Below are 21,682 nucleotides of genomic sequence, written 5' to 3'. Positions count from 1 at the left end.
CTCTGGGTGTCAGTCATCTGGGTAGTGTCCCATTTAAAGTACTCTTTCATCTTAGTTATTGTTTTACCAAAGGCAATGCCCTCTGGTGGAGAATCCCCTTCAACTGATTCCTCATCTGGTGAATAATATTCTAAAGGAGAGGCAATCAAGAATGCATAGGAGATGGACTCTTCAGAAAAAGAGTAATAAGATTCTAGTCCCTTGTCTCCTTCTTAGGTAGTCTGCAAGGGGAGAGAAATGGCACAGGCAGGCTTTGGGCTGAGTAAAGATATAGTGGAGGGAGTAGAGCCTGTGGGCCTGAGGGCCATAAAGGCCTGCATCAGAGAGTTAGTGACAGATTGCCAGTCTGGGACTCCTTCAGGGGTAGGAGTCAAATGTTTAGTTTTCTGTTTTAGTTTAGTAGGCATTGGTTTGGGAGAAGGCCTAGGCTCAGAAGCTTGAGTCGTGGGAATAGGAGTCTCCAAAGGTCATCCGACTGTTTCTGGTTCCCCTTCGACGTTGGCAGGAACTGACATCTGGGCTATCTCTGTGGACGTGCAGGCCGTAACTTCTGAAGCGGCCTCCACAATGGGGGCCATTGAAGTAGTTGGCTCTGACGGATGTCTCTTAACTTCTAAATCGGAAGCTTGTGGGACATCCGATGGCAGAGAGGTAACGGAAGTAGGCCTAGAAACGTTGGCTTTTTTCCATGGTGGTTCAGTCGGAGTGGCCGATTCGGGGTCCATTCTAAGCGCAAGCTTTTTGACACTGGTTCTCTAAATATAAATTTAGTGTGGCCAGATGGCTGTGGAGGGTCTTTGGTATGAAGGATTGGCAAATGGAACAGGTGGTATGATCTGTGTTCCTTTCCAAGACAAAAGACGTAATGGTCATGGGTATCCTTATGCGGTATATGACACCTGCAATGGCATTTGCCCTACTTAGCTGACATTGGCTAACATTAAATACAGCTAACCAAACTCAAGTAAAGAACGAAAAAGTTTCCTCAATGGGGTACTTAGCTTTTAGAAGTCTTTGAGAGTAGGAACGAAGCTAACGATATGACGTCATCTGTGGCTGAAAAGTTCTGAGGTCTGTGCGTGCAGACATCACATTTAAGGTCCCTGGTTTATGGCCCTGTGTGTGATGTCCTGGGCACCTACAGCAACCAGGCTTAAGCTTTTGTATAGGAGCCGTCAGGTCACCTGAGACAGGAAGACTACTGCAACACAGGAATAGAAGGACATCATTGATAATCCAGTGGGAAGCAGAATGCATGAAAATACCACTTTTATTGGTGGGTCTTGATGCAGAAAAAGGCATTTGACAGAGTAGACTTGGACTTCATAAGCAGGGCAATGGAAGAATTTACTTTCCCCTGACACAATTATAAGGTTAATTAGAAGTATATATATGAGGGATCAGAGGTGAAAATTAAAGTGGGTAGGGTCCTCTCTGATAACTCCGGCTTGAGTAAAGGAACCAGGCAAGGATTCTCCACTTTCCCCTTTGTTGTTTGCATTATATTTGGAACCATTGGCAAAGAAAATAAGGGACTCAGAAATTCAAGGATATAATTGGTATGGCAGTCAGGAAAAGCTGACTCTGTTTGCATCTGATATTATTTTATACAGTTTATTTTATGCATGACAAAACTAGAGACCTGGCGACCGCTCTGTTGGAGATGCTGGGTGAGCGGATTGGATTGACTGGGGAGATGATTTTTTTGAGCTATGATACAGAATCGGAATTGCCTAGATATGGTAAAGCCTTGCTGAGTCTTATTACAGTGGCTGACAAAAAAGCAATTACTAGAAAATGGAAATCAAAGTCTAGACCAACTTTACTAGAAATAGTGAATATAACAACAGAGATAAAACAACTGGAATTGGGATCTTTATGAAAGGGAAGGAGCAAACTACATAGGAAAAAAATGGGAATTGTGAGAACAATATACGCAGAGAAGGAACAAAGTTTAAGAGGCAGGATTTGAATGAGCCATATAATGCTTAACTGACAATGACTGGATAGATTCTAAGTGATGTATAATGTTTGCAACTACAGTTGTTTCAATGCTGTCTCTGATGTATAATGTTTGCAATAAAGTGCTGTCATTTTGTTTGTTTTTCATTTATATAAATGTAAGATTTCCTGTGTCATTATGTAAAAATTTAATAAAGATGTTTGTTGAAAAAAAAGACCATATCAAAACTAAGAAGCTGGAAGTTCTTGACTATTGATGTGGATAATATACAAGTAGAGAGACTAGAAAAGCAATTAACAAAGGGACAATGGGAAAATATCTGTATGGCTCCCAAGTATGCAGTACATTTCAGAAGGTTTAGGATTTTGCTTAATAGTGCTTGAATGGCTATTTTATACCCCCAAGCAAATTTCAGGGTTGCCAACTTTTCATGTCAACAATTCTGGATGTACATGAAAGCAAAATTCATGCAGAATAGAAGTGTGCATTAACCTCCCCTAGAGGGGACTGTCTTACAATATTACTGTGCTCAATCAAGCATTTTCTTGTGTTTTTCGATGTCAATGACAATGTTCCTTAATTCTGGATTGTCCAGAAAAATTCTGAACAGCTGGTAACCCTATTTCAGAAAATTTTTCTACAAGATGGTAGAAAATGTGTGAAAGGAAAGAGAGAAGTAACCGGGAATATAACAAGTTGGTAGATTTTAAAAATCTCCCAAGAGTACTTTGTTATAAATGTTGGAGAAGCAAATGGTTATAACTGAAGAAATTATTACTTTTAGATGGGACAGAGGATCTGAATTGACTAAACATAGTAAAGACTTACTGAACCTTGTAAAGGAGATAAATTAACTGGAGGTGGGATCTTCAGAAAGAGAAGGGATACATTGCATTGAAATAAACAGAACTTCTGGGAACAATACATGCAGAAGAACATTCAGGAGTACGAAAGAGGTTTAAAGGAAGACAGGAATTGAGCAATTTATGTAATATCGGAATGAGTGATGGTTGTTAAAAATAAAACATATATGTATAAAACATATATAATGGATGGAAATAATGAAAAAGTTACGGTTGATTTAAAGTTTTATTAATATATGTCACTGTTTAAAATGTGAGGATTTAATAAAGGCATTTAAAAAATAACGAAGTTCCTAAGTAACTACATAATCCTAAATGAGGATGTTGGAGGGAGTGCAAACAAATAAGCATTTTTCTCTGAACACTTTTTCTGTTGCTAAACAAGGATAACATGCTCACAAGTTACACAGTTTTGAGTATAATTAACTAGAGAATGGATCAAAGACAAACATTCAGCTCCGGAAGTGGATGCATTTAAAATAGTTATGTTAGGGATTCTAGCAATCTGAGGTACCTCATAACAAAGCAAAATTCCTGTTCTGCAAAATCTCAATAGATTTAAATTTACTTGCTTGGCTTCTTTAGACTGTGAGCAAACTTATCTTCAGGGTGGGAAACTATCTATCTACCTGTAATGAATGAAAGGAAGCAGCTCATGTTTTTGCTATGATCTCCATTCTCAAATATAAGATTCCATAAAATTGCACAGAGCCCTCCCTGAGATGATTTCCTTGAAACTGATACGATATTACTTCAAACCAGACAATCTTGATGAAATTGCAGGAGGTGGTTATTGATTTGTAATCCATTTGTCTAGTTTAGACATGGGAGAGAAAATATTAAGTTGCTTGTTTGTTCTAAACCAGTCAGCTGTTGTGATCATTCAGAGCTGTCAGAACATTTTTTTTCCTTCCACTCCCCGCAGCTGCCACTGGCTCTTCTCCTCATTCACTTGGTTTACTAGAACCACCTTAACTTTCCCAGGCATAGCTCTCATCCAGTCATTGACAAATCTCAGCAGAATCAAGGACAAATCCAAAAATAATCAGGGACAATCAGGGACACTTGTAAAATATTAGCACTATCAACCAAAGACACTGACAGAATAAGAGAATGTGAATTAATATCCATTTTTGAAGTAAATTAAGTATATAACTGTAATTATTGTCATTACTTATTAAGTGTAATTCACCACTTTTTCTCCAAAAGTCAACAATTCTAGGAAAGATTAAGTGGGACAGAGCTAAAACTTGAGTCAAAATCAGGGACAGTTGAAAGGTATGTTCCCTGGGTTCAAGTCAACCCACGTCTAATGACAGTGAAGAAGATCTAGGACTCTGGTGCAACATCATATTGTTGCAGGAGAGTATGCCCTAGCCTCCTCCCAACCCCTACGGCTGGCTTCAGGAGATGCATGTGTGTTGCCAAGCATGCACAACTTCCTGACCAAGTAGTATACAGCTTGCAGTGCAAAGCTCCCCCAGCAATTAACACTACTACAGCAGCAAGCCCAGGCTGCTTTCTCCTCCTAGGATGAGCAAGCTGGTCTCGGCCACTTACTCCCATCTTCCCTCCAGTCTAGTCCCTCCATTGCGCATGCCACTACTTGAACATGTATCATCTAAGGTTTAGTAAGGTTTTTATTCCTCTGCATCCCAGTGCAGGACTCTTAGAACAACCATGTTATCTAACTTCTTTAAAGTAACTCTGATGACATTGTTACTGGTGTCAGGATTGGGACCAAAGAATTTGAAAAACGAAGACTTACTTCCTCTTCATAAGAAGATCTTGGGTGTTACAAATGGAGGACATACACTTGCAAACCATGACCCACTTGAACCACTTCTGCCTGATTTATTTAACAAACACAGTTTTCTGATGTCACTAGCGCAAGTATTCACTGATTTACTGGCACAGGATCAAGAATAACAAGATAAAAACGTTCAGCTTCAGTCATCCCTGACCTCTCTTAAGCATATAAAACTGCAGATCATGACATTTTACTAATTTACTTACACTTCACCTGTGGATTGTCTTATACAATCTTCAGCAAGCTCAGACTAAGCTTCATGGATATATTTCAAAAAGTAACCTCTGAAATTAGCAGTTTTGATCTATTCTCCTATGGGGTAAATGTAGACTTAGGTACCTTTTTAGTATTGTTTATCATATACTTGCTTCTACTAGGAGATGTTACAAAAAGATACAAACTGAAGTACCATTGTTATGTTAGGCAACTTACTCCCAGCTAAATTTTCCCTTTTCACAAGAACAAGTTTAGCTTGGTCATATATTTAAATGTGAGATGAAAACTAAAGAAAAAATTAAGTTATGTACTCACCATAACGTTCCATGTGAGTTGTGCATCTCGGCTTCATTCTGTACTTGTGGGTTTGGAACCGATACTCGGTTCTGACTCGGCCGTTTACAAAAGCTCGAGGTCTCCAACTAGCTTGTGGCTTACTCCCTATCCCATGATGCTCTAGGGCATTCCCCAGATCTTGTTTGCTGGTATACTAATATGCATATATAAAAATTCTTCATTGATCTATAAGCCAAGAAAAAGGTCAGAGAATATCAGATGCCAAATAGTAACCTCTCAATCCTCCAGGAGCTAAAAAAAAGCTGGTGGTGGGAGGGTGGGATGCAGGAATGAAGGTGAGATGGACACCTCACATGGAACGTTATGGTGAGTACATAACTTCTTTATGTGAAGTTGTCCTATCTCGTCTTCATTCTGTACTTGTGGGACAGTGTCCCTAGCACCATCTTTCTTGGGTGGCTCACGGGAGAACATTCTTCAGAACAGTGGACCCAAAAGAGGCCCTGTCCCTGGAGGCCAAATCCACTTTGTAATGAGTGATAAAGATATGAGGCCTTGCCCATGTTGCTGCCATGCAAGTGGTATCAAATGGCAATTTTGCAAGACAGGCAGAAGAGGTTGAAATAGCCCTGGTAGAATGAGCTCTTATTTTGTCTGGAAGTTGTTTATTCACTGACTGATAGGTGAATGAGATGCAGTCTGACAACCATCTGGATAGAGTGATTTTTGCTACTGAAGCCCCTTTCTTGCAGTCTGAAAAGAATACAAACAACTGGTCAGTCTTCCTAAAGTCCTTTGTTCTGTGTAAACAGAAACGTAATTCTCTATGTACATCAAGTTGGTGTAACATGTAATCTGCCTTACTGTCATACTTGGGGGAAAAAACTGGTAAGTCAGTGGACTGATTTAAGTTTGATTTTGAGCATACTTTTGGTAAAAATTATGTGTTTGTGCGAAGTGAGACTGTCATTGTGATACAGCATATACAGAAGTTTGACAGATAATGCTTGTAATTCCGAAACCCTCCTAACTGAAGTGATAGCCACTAAAAAAATCATCTTCCAGGTTAAGAACATCAAGTCACAGGATGATGCAGGTTCAAAGGGTGGAAGAATTATATGGGATAATACATATTTAGGTTCCGTAGAGGTAGAGGTGGTTTAATGGGTGGTCATAACAGGTTAGTACCTCTTAAGAAAGCTTTACAAAGTCTGTGGGACATAACGTTCGGACCCCTCCTCCAAAATAAAAATTAGAGATTGCTGCTAATTGCATTCGAATAGTAGCTGCAGCTGCTCCGTCATTAAAAAGCTTTGCTAAAAATTCCAGTATAAAAGATACAGGTGCAGAGAAAGGGTCAATATGATTTTTTTAAGGCCCAGGAGGAAAATCTTTTCCATTTGCTGAGATATAATCTTCTCTTAGAGGCTTTGTGAGAAGAAATCAGAATATGTTGCACTGAAGGTGAAAGGTTAGGTAGCCTGGCTATGTTTGGAATCGGAGCAGCCAAGTTGTCAACTTAAGGGTTTGAAGAGATGGATGGCGCATTCCCAATGGATGGGTCAGAATATCCGGCACTGGGTCCAGAATCCAAGGCTCCCCCTGAAGATGAGGCCAGAAGAAGGTTAACCAAATTTGACAAGGCCCGTAAGGGGCTACAAGTATTAAGGTCCTTCCCAATGTGTTGGCTTTCTGAAGAACTTTGGGTATCAATGGAAAAGGAGAGAAGGCTTAGAGGAAACCCGAGGGTCAATCGTGTACAAGTGCATTCCTTGGGGATTCCGCCGGTGGGGGGATTAGGGCAAGGTAGATGCTGCATTTGGCATTCATGGACATGGCAAAAAGATCACAGCAAGGCTGGCCCCATTTACAGAAAATCATTTCCGCTATGTCTTGTTTCAGGGACCACTCATGAGGCATCAGTATTACTCTGCTGAGTTTGTCTGCTATCACACTGGATTTCCCCAGGATATGTGTTCTTACTAGAAAGCGGTGAGAGGAGATTGCCCATTGCCATACTCTCAGGGCCTCTCGACAAAGGGGGTAAGATCTGGTTCCTCCTTGTTTGTTTATATACCATGCCACTGACATATTGTTCATTTGGATTGCAATCGTTCCTAGTGGAAGAGAGTCTTGGAATGCCTGCAATGCAAGAAGCACAGGTCTCATCTCTAAGACACTGATGTGCAAATGGGCCTTGTGATCCTGCCAAGTGCCTTGGACTGTTCTTCCCTGATAATGACCCCCCCCCCCGCCAATCTGGGAAGCAGCCGTAGTCACTGTGGCAAACAGTTGTGGAAGAACAAAAGGTCGACCTAAAGTGACTTGATCAGAGTGAAGCCGCCAATGAAGGTCTCTCCTGCAAGATTCTGTTAACATAATCTGGTGGAACTGTGGAAGTTCTTGCATGGACCACTGAGTAAACAGCAGCCACTGTAGAATTCTCATGTGCAGCCGTGCTAAGGGAATTACGTTTATAGCTGTTGCCATATTGCCTAGTACTTTTAGAACTATCCTTGCTTGAGTCTTCCTTTTGACAAGGTCTAGAACCTGTATCCGAAAGGTTTTTACGGTCTCTGTTGGAAGCTTTACCATCATTTTTGTAGTGTCTAAATCTGCACCTATAAAAATATGTTGAGATGGCAATAAGGCAGATTTTTCGTAGTTTATTGTAATCCCTAGATGAGAACAAAGTATCAGAGTTTTGACTCTTGCTTCTGTTAGTAGATGCTTGGTGGTGGATCTTTGGAGCCAGTCGTCTAGATATGGAAACACTTGGAATCCTAAACATCTCAGGTGAGCCGTAACTACTACCATACATTTGGTGAACACTCTGAGGGCTGTAGTGAGACCAAAGGGCAGAGCATGAAACCGGTAGTGACTGGCTCTCAGCCGAAAGTGCAGATGACTCCTGGATGGTCTGTCCATTTTTATGTGGTAGTACACATCCCAGAGGTCAACAGAGCACATCCAATTGTCTTTTCCCAGAAAAGGAAGTATCAACCGCAGTATTACCATCTTGTCTTTTTTACAGATTTGTTCAGTCTGCTGAGATCCAGTATGAGTCTCCAGTCCCCTGTTTCCTTCGGAACTAAAAAGAACCTTTAGTAAGTCCTGGATCCTATCTGGTCTGCGGGGACCAGTTGGATGACTCTTTTTTTTCTAGAGACTTCTGTATTTCTAGGGTTGCTTGTTTTCCGTGACTGGGTGGAACATCCAGAATTTTTTTTAAGCGTGGGGTGGGAATTGAAAATGGTATGGAGTAATCTCTGGATATGATGTTTTGTACCCACTTGTCTTCTGTTATTTTTAGTCAGGTGTCTGGGTACAAAGATAACTGACCCCAGAATGCCTCCAGAGAAGGACAGACGGGCCTCTTTCAGGAGTGCTGAAGGGGCTTACCAAAGAAGGATTCTCTGTCACCCTGGTTCTGTGGACCCCCTCTGCCACGTGGCCGGCATCTTCCATTATTGCTTCTCCCTCTGTCCCTGGGGGAAGGCTCACCACGTGTGTCTTGAAAAACTCTATGGGATTTTCAAAACCACATTTTCCTCCCTTTTACCCTTTAGGATAAGGCCTAGAAGCTGTGGAAAAATGGGCTTCAGTGGCAGAGACAGTTTTTCCTTCCTGTTCACACCTGGTTAGTGTGCCTCTGACCTTAGGCCCGAACAAGGACGAGCTGAAGGAGGTGTTAACGAAGGATGACTTGAAGGGTTCCGTAAAGTTACACAAAAGCATCCAAGAATGTCTCCTAAGGGAAATTTCTGAAGCCACTGCCCTACTCACTCCATTGGCTGCATAAGAAACAAGCCTCATGGATGAGTTAACTACTGAATTTAAGGTGGAGTGCTCGGAGGACACTATCTGCTACCCCTGCAGCTACTGAACCCTGGAGAGTATCTCCAAGCTCCTTCAGAAGATCTGTCTGTAACCTGGTGAAGTGTGTAAGATAGGGACCTGAGAGTAAAGGTCGCTAAAGAAAACGTGCGCTTTCCATATCTGTCCATCGTACGCGACTATTTGTTCGGGGGATGGACAGAAGTGGATATCTATGACAACTCAGAATCACTAGCCTACCCTGTCTAAATTCTTATAAACCGCTCTATACAAGAAACCTACGTTCCCCATCTATGGAAAGTGTCACATATAATTCCCCTTCACAAAGGCAGAAACTCCTATGAACTATCAAACTACTGGCCAATTGCTATCTTGTCCCCCCTTTCCAAGCTTCTGGAGAAATGTATTCACACTCAGGTAATACACTTCTTATACTCACAAAACCTCTTCTCCCCCACACAGCATGGTTTCTGCCCAAACCATACCACAACCACTGCTCTACTCTCCTTTACCAATCAGATTAACCATCTAAGAATCCTCAACAAATTCGTCTCAGCCATATTCCTAGATCTATCAGAAGCATTTGATATGGTCTCCCACAACCTACTCTTAGACACTCTGTCAACCTTATCCTTTGCCCCCTGTACTACTTCATGGTTTAGATGCTATCTCTCTGACAGAAAGCAATCAGTTAAATGGCAAAGTACACTACCTCCTCTATTACCAACTACTATAGGCATCCCACAAGGAACAATACTGGGTCCTCTACTATTCACCATTTTCACTAACAAACTACATACTTCCACCCTGCATGCATCACTTATACAGTACACAGACGACTCCACCCTAATCTGCTCAGCCCCATCCATAACCACTCTTTAAAAGCTCACCCAAGTATCCTTCTGCTCCATGGAACAATGGATTACCAATATCCAACTCATTCCAAACCCCAGCAAGACCAAATTACTCCTTTTTACCCCCAATAAATCCAAATCCACACCTCCTACCTTCACTATCACCTCCAAAAACAGGACCACAATCTCCCCCTCCCTTCACACTAAGTTGCTCAGGGTTGAAATAGATAATCTAAACTTTAATGTCCATATCTCACAAACCATCACATTGGTACATAAGAAACTAGGAACCCTACACAAACGCAAGCAGTTCCTATCAGACCAAGCTAGAATCTCTTTAGCCCAAACCCACCTCTTGTCTACCCTAATGTATGCATCACCAATCCTAATTCATATCAGGAAAACAGACATAAACAAACTAGCGTCATGTTACAACAGAATTGCAAAATTCGCTAACAACTCCACTTTTAGAAGTCATTACTGTCTTGCCCTGAAGCAACTACAGTGGTTAGAACTCCCTCAGCTAATTAACTATCACCAATTAGTCCTCACCTTCAGCATAAGGAACCCTCTGAAAACCCCAGCCCTATACCAACTTCTAAACCAATATTCTGCAAATCGTCCTCTACACTCATCCAACAAAACCCTGCCCTGCATAACCAAAGCCAATAACACTGCAGGGAAAAGTTTGTTCTCCCACACCATTGCTAGGGAATGGAATAACCTCCCCCAAAGTATCTCATCTGCACCATCCATCTCACTTTTAAAGAAATCACTAAAGTCACACTTCTTGCAATCATGGCTCTGTCCCTGTATCACATAAAATCTTTTTTGCTCTCCTCCTAACTTGCCACACCTCATCTCCTCTGCTTACCTCAGCTATTCTGTACTCCCTATCAGGAACTACTATCCTACAAACTATTTCTCACGCTATGGCATATCTCCCTAATAGCATTATTTTCCAGATTTCATTCCTTCATTTTTATGCTTTGTACTACCAAAAGGGAATTTAAAGTTTTGCTATCTATATACCAAGCTTGCTCAAATCAATCTAAGGTACAACAAATCTCCTAGACTGTATATATGCCACTGTACAGAAATTTTCTGTCATTCTTGGATTGTGTTGTCATATAAAGACATGGAGCTCTGCTTGTATATATGCCTCTGTACAGACATTTCTTTTTCATTTATTGTATTTGTACCATTATGTTATGGACTTTTTTCTCCCAGGGCATTCGCTGTAAATGGACCTTGTTCCAGTCGGACTGTCCAGGTAAACAAATGTAAAATAAAATAAATAAATAAACTCCTTCTTGGTGGCCGCCACCACCACCACCATAGCATCTACTGGGACACCTTTTGTAAGGAAGGTTTTATCCTTGGGTTAATGTGATGAATGTATTTAGCCTCCAAGGAACAGGCTCCACTGTGTCTGGAGACTCCCACGCCTTTCGACAAACTAAATCCATAAGTTCATCGAAAGGCGGAGACACCCAAGTGGCAGAAGGGTGAGACCCAAAGGCTTTCAGGTATGCAGACTTCTCATCAAAAGGGTTGATGGGCTTCCAGCTGCCTCTCTGCTTAAGGATTTCTAGGATGTCTGCAAAGGAGACATCCTCAGAGGGTGACTGTGGGAACCCTTCTGACTCATCGAGTTCTGTGTCTGATGTGATCGACTCCTCTGGGGGAGTCCAAATGCTTCCTCTTGCATAATCTCTTGTGAGGGGACCTCTTCAGAAGGGCACTCTAATGAGGTTTCGGAAGAAAAGGGTTCACCCACGCATCTATATTACAAGATCGAATGCTTAGGTGATCGAACACCTAAACATCGAACTTGTAATATTGAACCCAAAATACATCAAATGGTGCAGGAAAACATGTCAGTTGGCCATGGGGAAAAAAAAAAACAATCTTTACACCCAAACTAAGTGGGGGGCTGTGCTCCCCCCCCCCAACTAAATATACCAACTCAGAGATTGCTCTACAGTAGACAAAACGGCAAAATCTGGTGAACGGCCAAGGGAAATTTTTCCCTGCATTAAATCGGCTATTTGCTGTTTTTTGTTTTCAATATTACAAGTTCGATGTTTAGGTGTTTGATCACCTAAGCATTCGATCTTGTAATATAGACCCTTCGCCCACTGGGGCATCCTGAGGCCTTGGGTCTCCAAGTCTGTGTGGAATCAGTTGTGCTGAGATGGACACTGGTGCCTTTAGCGGAGGAATGAATGGATCCGAGAGTGGGGTTGCTCGTGGGGACAGCATTCTCATCACCCCAAAAGCCCCCCGCCCATGACCCAAGGAAGCTCCCGGTTCAGAAGAACTAGTAGGATTCCCTGGCACCAAGAGGGTTGGCTTCAAAGCTGATGAAGGAGCCGAGCTCATTTGTGCCGAGGCCCCAAGAGGCAAGTTCAGATCCAACAACTGCCCAATATGACTGTCCTCCCCAGACCCAACCAGACAGCATCTGCTCCCAGAATCCTCAAGCTCGGACGGCACCAAAGAAGTCAGAGCAGAAGTTGGAGCCATAGATCCTGGAGCAGGTCTTGGCTCCAACGGTTTCACTACTATCAGCTCCATGCATTCCGCCTCTGAGGTCCCGAGGCAGGTTGGAGGAGGAATCGATAATGATGGGTTGGCTTCAAAGCTGATGAAGGAGCCGAGCTCATTCGTGCCGAGGCCCCAAGAGGCAAGTTCAGATCCAACAACTGCCCAATCTGACTGTCCTCCCCAGACCCAACCAGACAGTATCTGCTCCCAGAATCCTCAAGCTCGGACGGCACCAACCAAGTCAGAGCAGAAGTTGGAGCCATAGATCCTGGAGCAGGTCTTGGCTCCAACGGTTTCACTACTATCAGCTCCAAGCATTCCGCCTCCGAGGTCCCGAGGCAGGTTGGAGGAGGAATCGATAATGATGGGGCAGGTCCACTCCATTCCAAAACCCGCTGGGTTGGTTCTGACAATAATCTGGCTAGCATCGATGTACTCAAGAGCCACTGCACCACACAATCCATATCTTTTTCTTCTGACAAACTCCTGGATGAGTGAGAAGAGGGGGCAGGAAATCTCAATTTTTTTAATATAGGTGACCTTAAAGTTGGAAAAACCAGCTCCAGGACAGGGGACCGGCTCTGAGACTGCAGTACTATCGGTTCCGAAACAGGAGGAGCTGAGGTAGGTGGTTTTTTGAGCTCGACGGATTTTGTGTCCGATGAAGACATTTTTTAAATTTTGTTTGAAGGTCCAGACTGATCTGACGAAGACGAAGATCTCTTACTAGACTTCTCAGATCTAGAAGGAAGTGAAAAGGTTTTCTTTAATGCACTCCAACCTTTTTCTAAGACTTCCAAAAATGAAGTCTTTAGCAATCCTCTTAGTATAAGCTTATTTTTTCTTTCAAGGAGAACCCTCAAACTAAAAGAATGGCATATAGAGCACGACTCCTGTAAATGCTCCAAGGCAAAAGACACAGTCAGTATGACCATCTGTCAAAGACATTTTCTGGGAGCACCAAGAACATTTCTTGAACCCAGAGGGTTTAGTGTCTTTTGATTGCTTAGACAAGTTTACCAAGAATAAATACACAACTGTAACAACACCAGTATATTTTAAACTATCTAGATAGGAACAAGTAACTTTTTAACTATTAAACTTTAACTTTTTTTTTTGTAGTATAAAACACACCACACAGGAAAAAAGCCCTCTAACTTAAATGGGCTGAGCCGCTCTCTAAATTAAATGAGCTTACTCAAGGAAAGGGATTCAAATTCGTTTCCAATAGTAAATAACCAATACCCACACAATGATATGAGAAAAGGAAGGAAAAACTTATAGCTAAAGATTAGCCGAACAAAAAAACTAAGCACACAGCATACTTGACAGCTCTAACAGCACATGCCCTTTAACTAAAATGGGCTAAGCCATTCTCTAAGTTAAATGAGCTGACTCGGAAACTCAGTCTAAAGTCCTAATCAGTAAAGAAAAAATCCACAACATACAAAATGAATCAAAATTACTTAACTAAAAAAGCACAGATAAGCCGGGTCTATATTAGAACATCTAACATTTAACTGTTCGAACCACTAAAGGTCAACCTTTAGTGATCGAACTGTTATATGTTGGAATGTTCCTAAAAAAAAAATAAAAACAAAACAAAAAAAAAAAAAATTAAAGAGTGTAGGAAGGGGGGCAAGCCCCCCTGCACCCCCCACACCCCCCACTACTTAAATATACCAACTCCGAGACCGCACTACATTGAAGTAAATGGAAATCTCCCCTTATGGAGATTTCCATTTACCCACTCAATATTCTGCACATTCGCTATTCTCGGGTAGACAATGTCAGATTCGACATTGTCGGCTTTCGAGAATTTAATATGAACCCCATAAGCCAAAGAGGGATGGAAGTGTAGGCCTAGAGGTAAAGCAACAGCCCCAGAGAAAAACACAATTAACGGACAAAGTTTAACACTGTGATAAATAAAGTCAAAAACCTTCTAAGATAATAGCATACAAAAAATTATTTAGGAAAAACTAGGTTTTAAAAGAATGTAATGAAACTTAACCACAGACAGCTGAAGAACACCCGATCTGTTTAGCGGCAAATGAAATCTGGGGAATTTCCTAGAGCATCATGGGATAGGGAGTAAGCCACGAGGTAGTTGGAGACCTCGAGCTTTTGTAAATGCCCGAGTTGGAACCAAGGATCGGTTCCGAACAAGCAAGTACAGAATGAAGGCGAGATAGGACAACCTCACATTTCAGTCAATTAGCTCCAGTTGAAGCTTATGAAGGCAGAGGTGCTGACAGTTCAGTCAACAATCTGAAAGGCACTGAATTCTCCAGACTCACAAGGTTGATCAGAACACAGCAGGTGTGAAGCTGAATGCCGAAAGTACACTCTAGAATTGTGTGTCATCTGCAATAAACTCTGTTTCTAACATACAGCACATACAGTTAGAGTAAAATCATCTGATTCTTCCTCAAGACTTTTAGAGCAGTCTACACATCTGCACTTTATCAGACTGATTTCTTTCATGTTATCTCAAGATGCACTTGGATGCAACTCTGGTGACCTCACCTTGTGTAAAATGGTGCAGTAAAGGTACTGAATGATGCACTAGGATCCGCCAATGTTACTTTTTGCTAGTAGAATTGCTCTAGCTGTCATTTCACTAGAGGAACTGTACTGTTAATTTATGTCCTGCAACATCAAAGGCCAGATTAATTTCTAGACTTGTTTCACCCTTGCTACCTGTGTCTTCAAGGGACTAATACAGGTGCAAGAGGCTGAACACCACATTTCACCTCTAAAGCCTTCAATCCATATATAAAACCTTTATTTTTACTGCACCAATTCTTTAGAATTATTTTAAGTATGCACCATTCTCTTAGAACCTTCAAGACCAATACAAAGATATCCTTAATACCTAAACTTTGATTAGTGGTTCACTGTAACAGGTTTTCTGTACATGACCATTTTCTCTGTATGACTGTCATCTTCAACACCTGAACTTTTTATCAGATATTCTATCACAATATACATACATATATATATATATATATATATATATACATTTATTTATTTATATATATATATATATATATATATATATATGTGTGTGTGTGTGTGTCTATAGACTGTATGCTGAATTGAAATGTCCCATATTAATCTGAATTATGCAATAGTAATAAAGCTTGATTGCTGAATCATGACTCCACTTAATGCATGCCAGTCAGGAGCAGTTCAGAGAAAACTGTACGAAAGCACTGTTGTGGGAAATAATTTGTGCCTCTGAACCCTGCTCAGTTACTTAAGAAATACTCTGTACTGAAGTCTGGACAGCCAAAAAAGAACTGCCCCACTACAAAGTCTTTGCTGTGGGCAGTAATCAAGTATGGTTTTAGGATCAAGGGAAAGTGTATATAGTACTGTATACTGTAATTAAGATATGACAGGTGCATGAAAACCAGATCAAGTGATCTATTCAGATCTTCTAGAAACATGTAAATAAATCATCAATCAAAATTTTGTCAAAATGTTTGCTACTCAGAAAAACATTTCTTCAAAAAAAAAAAAAACATACATCATGGGTAGTAACTTTCCCTTTGATAAACTGAAGTGTTAAACTTGCATTTGGCATAACAGGAAACAGGAAAATGAAAGCGAGAACAAGCACTGACCTGGACTTTGACTTTGAAATGTTCTGGCTGTGGAGTAAAAAAAAAAAAAAACATGTATTATTTTAAACATATTCTGCATTCATATTGCATTTGTCATTTGGCTGACCAGTGCTTGCCCATCAACTACTGCTTTCAAATTAGTTCCCTAAACAACAACAAGGCTGAGCTCCACCTGTGTGTGACTAGAGCATTCCCTCTAACATCATAAATTATTACACCTACTCTGACATCAGATCAGCTCTTAAACACAAACTTAACCAAAGCAGCAAACTAAGCTGCAAATGTACTTCAAAAAAATATACAACATAATTCTCCCTCACTAATATACCACATTCTGATCTATCTATACTAACAAGTTCTCCCAAATGATCAAAATTACCTTTATTATCAATTCACTAGTTTTAGCTTTTCTCTAACCTTAACCTCGCTACCTCATTTAATTCTACTCCCCTAAACAATTACTCTTCTCCCTTCCTTTCTTCTCTCCACAACCTCACCAATGTATGTAGTATAAACAGCAGTACAAGTACTGCTTAATCTTTTTGGTTTGAAACTACTGTTAAAACAGTTTAGCTGTTTGGGTATATGCCCATATTTTCATTATTTTTTATTCCACACTTAAACACACGTTAATTTCAGTTCACATATTTGATTTTAACCTGGTCACTGTGCATTTGTACATCACTATAACTGTCTTGTTTTTATAAGCTGGGATGAGTCTAAAAAGGTCCATTGAGATCAGTGCTGCACTCCTGTAAATAAATGAATTTAAAAATACACATACAAATAGGGCTATCCAATTTCTCCTACCCACTGTGAAGATTTACACTAGGTCTTCACTCAATGAAGTGCGCACTTCTATACATACATTACTGGGCTGCCCAAGGATGGAGTGTAGCTGGCTCAGGATCACTAGTTGCAGCTTCACCTAAGTAACCTTGTGTTTCTCAACATATACTGCACTATTCAAACACAGATTGAAGCTTGTGGTTGCACATGCCCTACCCCATCCAGCTCCAACTAAGCTTTATAGTTAAGAGCACATACCACTTACATCTAAACAGAACTGAAATACAAAAGAGGTTGATTATTTCTTACCTGAAAATTTAGTGAAAACTCCCAATTTACTGGTTACACACAAATATATTTTATTCAAGATGGGTATAAGAAAGAGGTCAACACTGTGAAATCTGCATAAACATAGGAATCTTTGTTAGTTCATAAAAAGTAGCATTACTTACCCACAGTAATATGGCCTTTGGCACAATATAATTTTTGAAGACAGTCCTCCAAAAGGAAAAAAGGAGTCTGACACAGTGAGCACTAGCCTTGGCAACAGCATAAAGATGGAGCCACATTTAGAATACTAAACAATTCTTTTTATCAACTGATTCAAATCTAAACTGCTAGACTTTGTTAGTTGCATTGCTCTAGAAGGCGTATAAGCATCCAAAAATGTAACAATATGATAGAGTGTAGAATATCAGCACTGTATATTACCATTACCTGCTTCCTCCTCCTCCACAGAACACACAGACGGAACACAGAAAATTCTGTTGCTCTGGAGGGGAGACATGCAGTGAGCACATGACTTTGAATATGTGTAACAGAAAAGATATTCATAAACAATCCAAGGCACCCAGGAAAACGAAACCACCCACTAATAAACGATCTCACAGTTTATTCAGCCAAAATAAAACAAACATCAACGCTCTCCAATGAACAATACATTTTCGTTTCAAACTTCATCAGATGTGGACTGCTTCTTTCAAAACTCCTTATATACCTTGAAAGACCTTCTAACCCCACTTAGCCAACCCATGATCGAGATTGTCACTACAGCCCAGGATGGGTGGAACCAGAAAGCTATTCGCACAAATGGCTCTAAACGGCGCAAAAGCAACATTAATGCGAGTAACTGTGCTACAACTGGCAATAATGGTTTGAATGGAGCAAATCGGATGGAAGAAATTAACTTCCAACTAACACCAGGGATATTAAGAGGTGTGGATGGTGAGGGTGAGACGAATGAAAACAGAATATCCACTATACCACCAGGGCAAGAAAAATGGAATTTCTCCGCAGCCTCTGTGATGAACAAAATGGACATTAAGGACTGGCTGCAGGTTAGCTACACTGTTAATTTTAGATAAAATGTGTTTGAATCAGCCCCAGTAGCTGAAACATATAAAAATAAGTTGGACAAACTATCTAAGTTGATGTATAAATTCAAAACATTGGATATAGATAATGCTTATCTTAGGTAATGTATTTTAGATAGCATTGTGCCAAAAGGGATGAGGATATGTAAGTATCCTAATAATGTGATTCTGGCAATGTGTTTCATAAAGAATTAATTGAGATTTGTAACAGATGTGGGCTGGATATGTTAAAAGTAATGGTTAAAGAGAATGACAGGATCAAGGAATAATTACAGAAAGAGATTGAAATTTTAAATGAATGTATTAAAAGTGATTTAATACATACTATTCCATCAGAAAAAGAGAAGTATTACAACATTAGGTGTGAGATTGACGGTAAATGTGATGATTTGGTAAAAAGAAAAATAAAGAAGTTGGAAAGGGACATAAACGAATATAAAAATAATTTGAGCTACCTCAACCCAAAATCAAACCATAGGTTTTGGGAGAAGAATGGAAATAATGAGAGCTTTGTATCAAACCCTGAAGAGGAAACCCAGATAGGAGAACAAGTGAACAAATTCAATGATTTTTCAGAATACCCGCACGAAGGTCAGAAAGGATTAGAAATAAGGGTAATAATCAATACCAGCAGCAACAAAATTTTGGAGGGGAGGGAGAAGGGGGAGGGGGAGATACTGAATAGAGATAGTATCCCCCAACCCGACTTGGAAAATGATGAAGATTCGATAAGTCAGGATGAAAATAATGTGTACAGTTTTGTGAAAATGGCTATAGCATATAGATTTTAGTGACATAGAGCTTTGAGATAAATGTTTTGTTTCAAGAAGTTTTGGTTATGGAAAGTAGTTTAAATAACAGTATGATTAATTTTATATTGGAATTGATGGAGTTAGTGTTAAAATATAATTTCTTTACATTTGGGGGAGAATTTTTTAGACAGATTAAGGGTGTTGCGATGGGCAAATGTTGTGCACCGACATTTGCAAATCTGGTGATGTATAGATGGGAATCCAAGTTTTTATTCAGTTCACCCCTTAAGGATTGTTGGTACCTATACTTAAGGTTTTTAGACGATGTGTTTATTTTATGGAAAGGTGAAGGATCACATGGAAAGTTAATGGATTTTTTAAATCATGTTTGTGACTATTTTAAATTTACAGGTTGTACAAATAGTGAAAGTATCAATTTCTTGGATGTAATATTATTTAAGGATTTTAATCTAAAAAGGTTTCAGTCTAGTCTGTATAGGAAGCCCACATTTTCAAACGATTATCTGGAATTTATGAGTAGCCACCCTATTTATGTCAAAAGAAATATAGTGAAGGGACAGATGGTTAGGGTCCTAAGAATGTGCTCTAATATAGAATTTGTAAAAAGGGAAACTGAAATACTATTAGAAATGTTTGTAGCTAGAGGCTATCCTTATTCTTTTGTTTCACAGATTCGAGATGAACTTGTGGAACAGTGGGATGAGAGATATAAACGTCTTTTAGGTAGGGACGAGGAAATCCCTGTTAAAAGATTAGAAGAGGTTAATCGTTTTTCACAAGCTATGGTTTTAACATATGGTGAAACCTCAGGGGAAGTACAGAAAATTATTAAAAATAATTGGGCAATGTTTAAGGGGAATAAAGAGGTATTAACAACTGTAGGTGAAAACCCCCTATTTACATATAAGGTGAATAATAATTTAAAGTACTTATTGGAAAATAATTATTCCAGTAATAATAACAAGTTGAAAGGTACCTCTAGATGTGGGGCATGTGATTATTGTAAGTTTATCATTGATGTTCCTAAGATTACGGTGAGAGCATATAATAGAGAGGTTAGTTTTATGAATGGATCTTGTAATACTATGGGGGTGGTTTACCTAGCCCTTTGCTCAGAATGTGGACAATAATATATAGGTAAAACTGAGAGGAAGTTGAGTAGAAGGATATACGAGCATTGTTATAGTATTAAGAGAAATGATGAAAAAAATGCACTATGTAAACATATTAAGATGTTCCCTAGCCATAGTTTTAAGTTTGGTATACTAGAAGTAGTAGGACATGATTTTAGAGGTGGTGATTGGAATAACAAATTATTGAGGGCTGAAGTCAAATGGCAATTAAGACTAAATGCTAGTGAAACCCCAGGATTAAATGAGCATATTAGTATTAAACATGAATTAAAATATAGGGCATTAAAACGTTAAGTCCAGGTTATATATACTACAACTACTATTATACATAAACCTGTTTTAATATTTTTAAAGATGTTGTTTTTAAAGATGTTGTTCTATTTTCTGTCTGTTTGAATATTGTTAAAATGCATACTGTTTTTTTCTTGATGCTGTTAGGATGAAGATGACATTGTGTATGTTTCTTTAAAGACAGGACTGTACCTAATTGAGTTAATTGAATGTATTTTATAAGGCTGAGGTTATGGTGAGAAAATTGTTCTGATGAAGTGATAATACGAAAGCGCTTGACCTGGATGTAATTTTTTATTTTTATTGTGGTTCTGTGAATTAAATCTTTGGGCATTAGTTATTGGAGTCGGAGTGGTTACTGGATTTTTATTTGTTGTTTATTTTCCACTCTTCACCCTGGTTTTTACTATTAAAAGTGATTTAATACATACTATTCCATCAGAAAAAGAGAAGTATTACAACATCAGGTGTGAGATTGACGGTAAATGTGATGATTTGGTAAAAAGAAAAATAAAGAAGTTGGAAAGGGACATAAAATAATATAAGAATAATTTGAGCTACCACAACCCAAAATCAAACCATAGGTTTTGGGAGAAGAATGGAAATAATGAGAGATTTGTATCAAACCCTGAAGAGGAAACCCAGATAGGAGAACAAGTGAACAAATTCAATGATTTTTCAGAATACCCCCACGAAGGTCAGAAAGGATTAGAAATAAGGGTAATAATCAATACCAGCAGCAACAAAATTTTGGAGGGGAGGGAGAAGGGGGAGGGGGAGATAATGAATAGAGATAGTATCCCCCACCCCGACTTGGAAAATGATGAAGATTCAATAAGGCCGGATGAAAATAATGTGTACAGTTTTGTGAAAATGGCTATAGCATATAGATTTTAGTGACATAGAGCTTTGAGATAAACATTTTAGCCTTCTGTTGAAAGGACTGAAGTTCATACCTTTAAAGAAAGGAGATTTAACAAAAACCTAAGAAAAACCTTATTAGATGTCAAAATGTTTATAAGGAAAATTAATTTAGATTTATTTTTTCCACAGGATAATGCCCCTTATCAACATAGGGAAGTAAAGAAAAAGAGTATATTTAATCCCCCCCACATCCACAAATTGCGAATTTTGAACATGTAGTGAAGAAAGAGATCAGAAAATGTTATTCTAGGGTGAAATACAAAACAAATTTGAACCCTAGGGAGAATTGTGTTTTAACTGATCTCAGAAACAATAGAAATACAAGGGTCATGAAACCTGATAAGAGAGGGGGAACTGTTTTAATGGATACTCTTACA

General features: G+C 39.5%; 1 protein-coding gene across 1 annotated transcript in view; it reads right to left on the bottom strand.

Annotated features, from left to right (window-relative positions):
• CACNA1D (calcium voltage-gated channel subunit alpha1 D) overlaps window positions 1–21,682 on the bottom strand; it is a 5,051,180-nt gene that overhangs the window by 3,098,778 nt on the left and 1,930,720 nt on the right. The window contains exon 11 of the mRNA XM_044077483.1: window positions 16,023–16,049. Coding sequence (XP_043933418.1) covers window positions 16,023–16,049 — 27 coding nt within the window. The remainder of the gene's footprint in view (window positions 1–16,022; window positions 16,050–21,682) is intronic.

This window comes from Protopterus annectens, chromosome 7.part0 (genome assembly GCF_019279795.1).
Source record: "Protopterus annectens isolate FY-2018-M chromosome 7.part0, PAN1.0, whole genome shotgun sequence".
NCBI classification, from domain to species: domain Eukaryota; kingdom Metazoa; phylum Chordata; order Ceratodontiformes; family Protopteridae; genus Protopterus; species Protopterus annectens.
The sequence above is the reverse complement of the archived record's forward strand: the minus strand, read 5'-3'. Positions and strand labels throughout refer to the sequence as shown.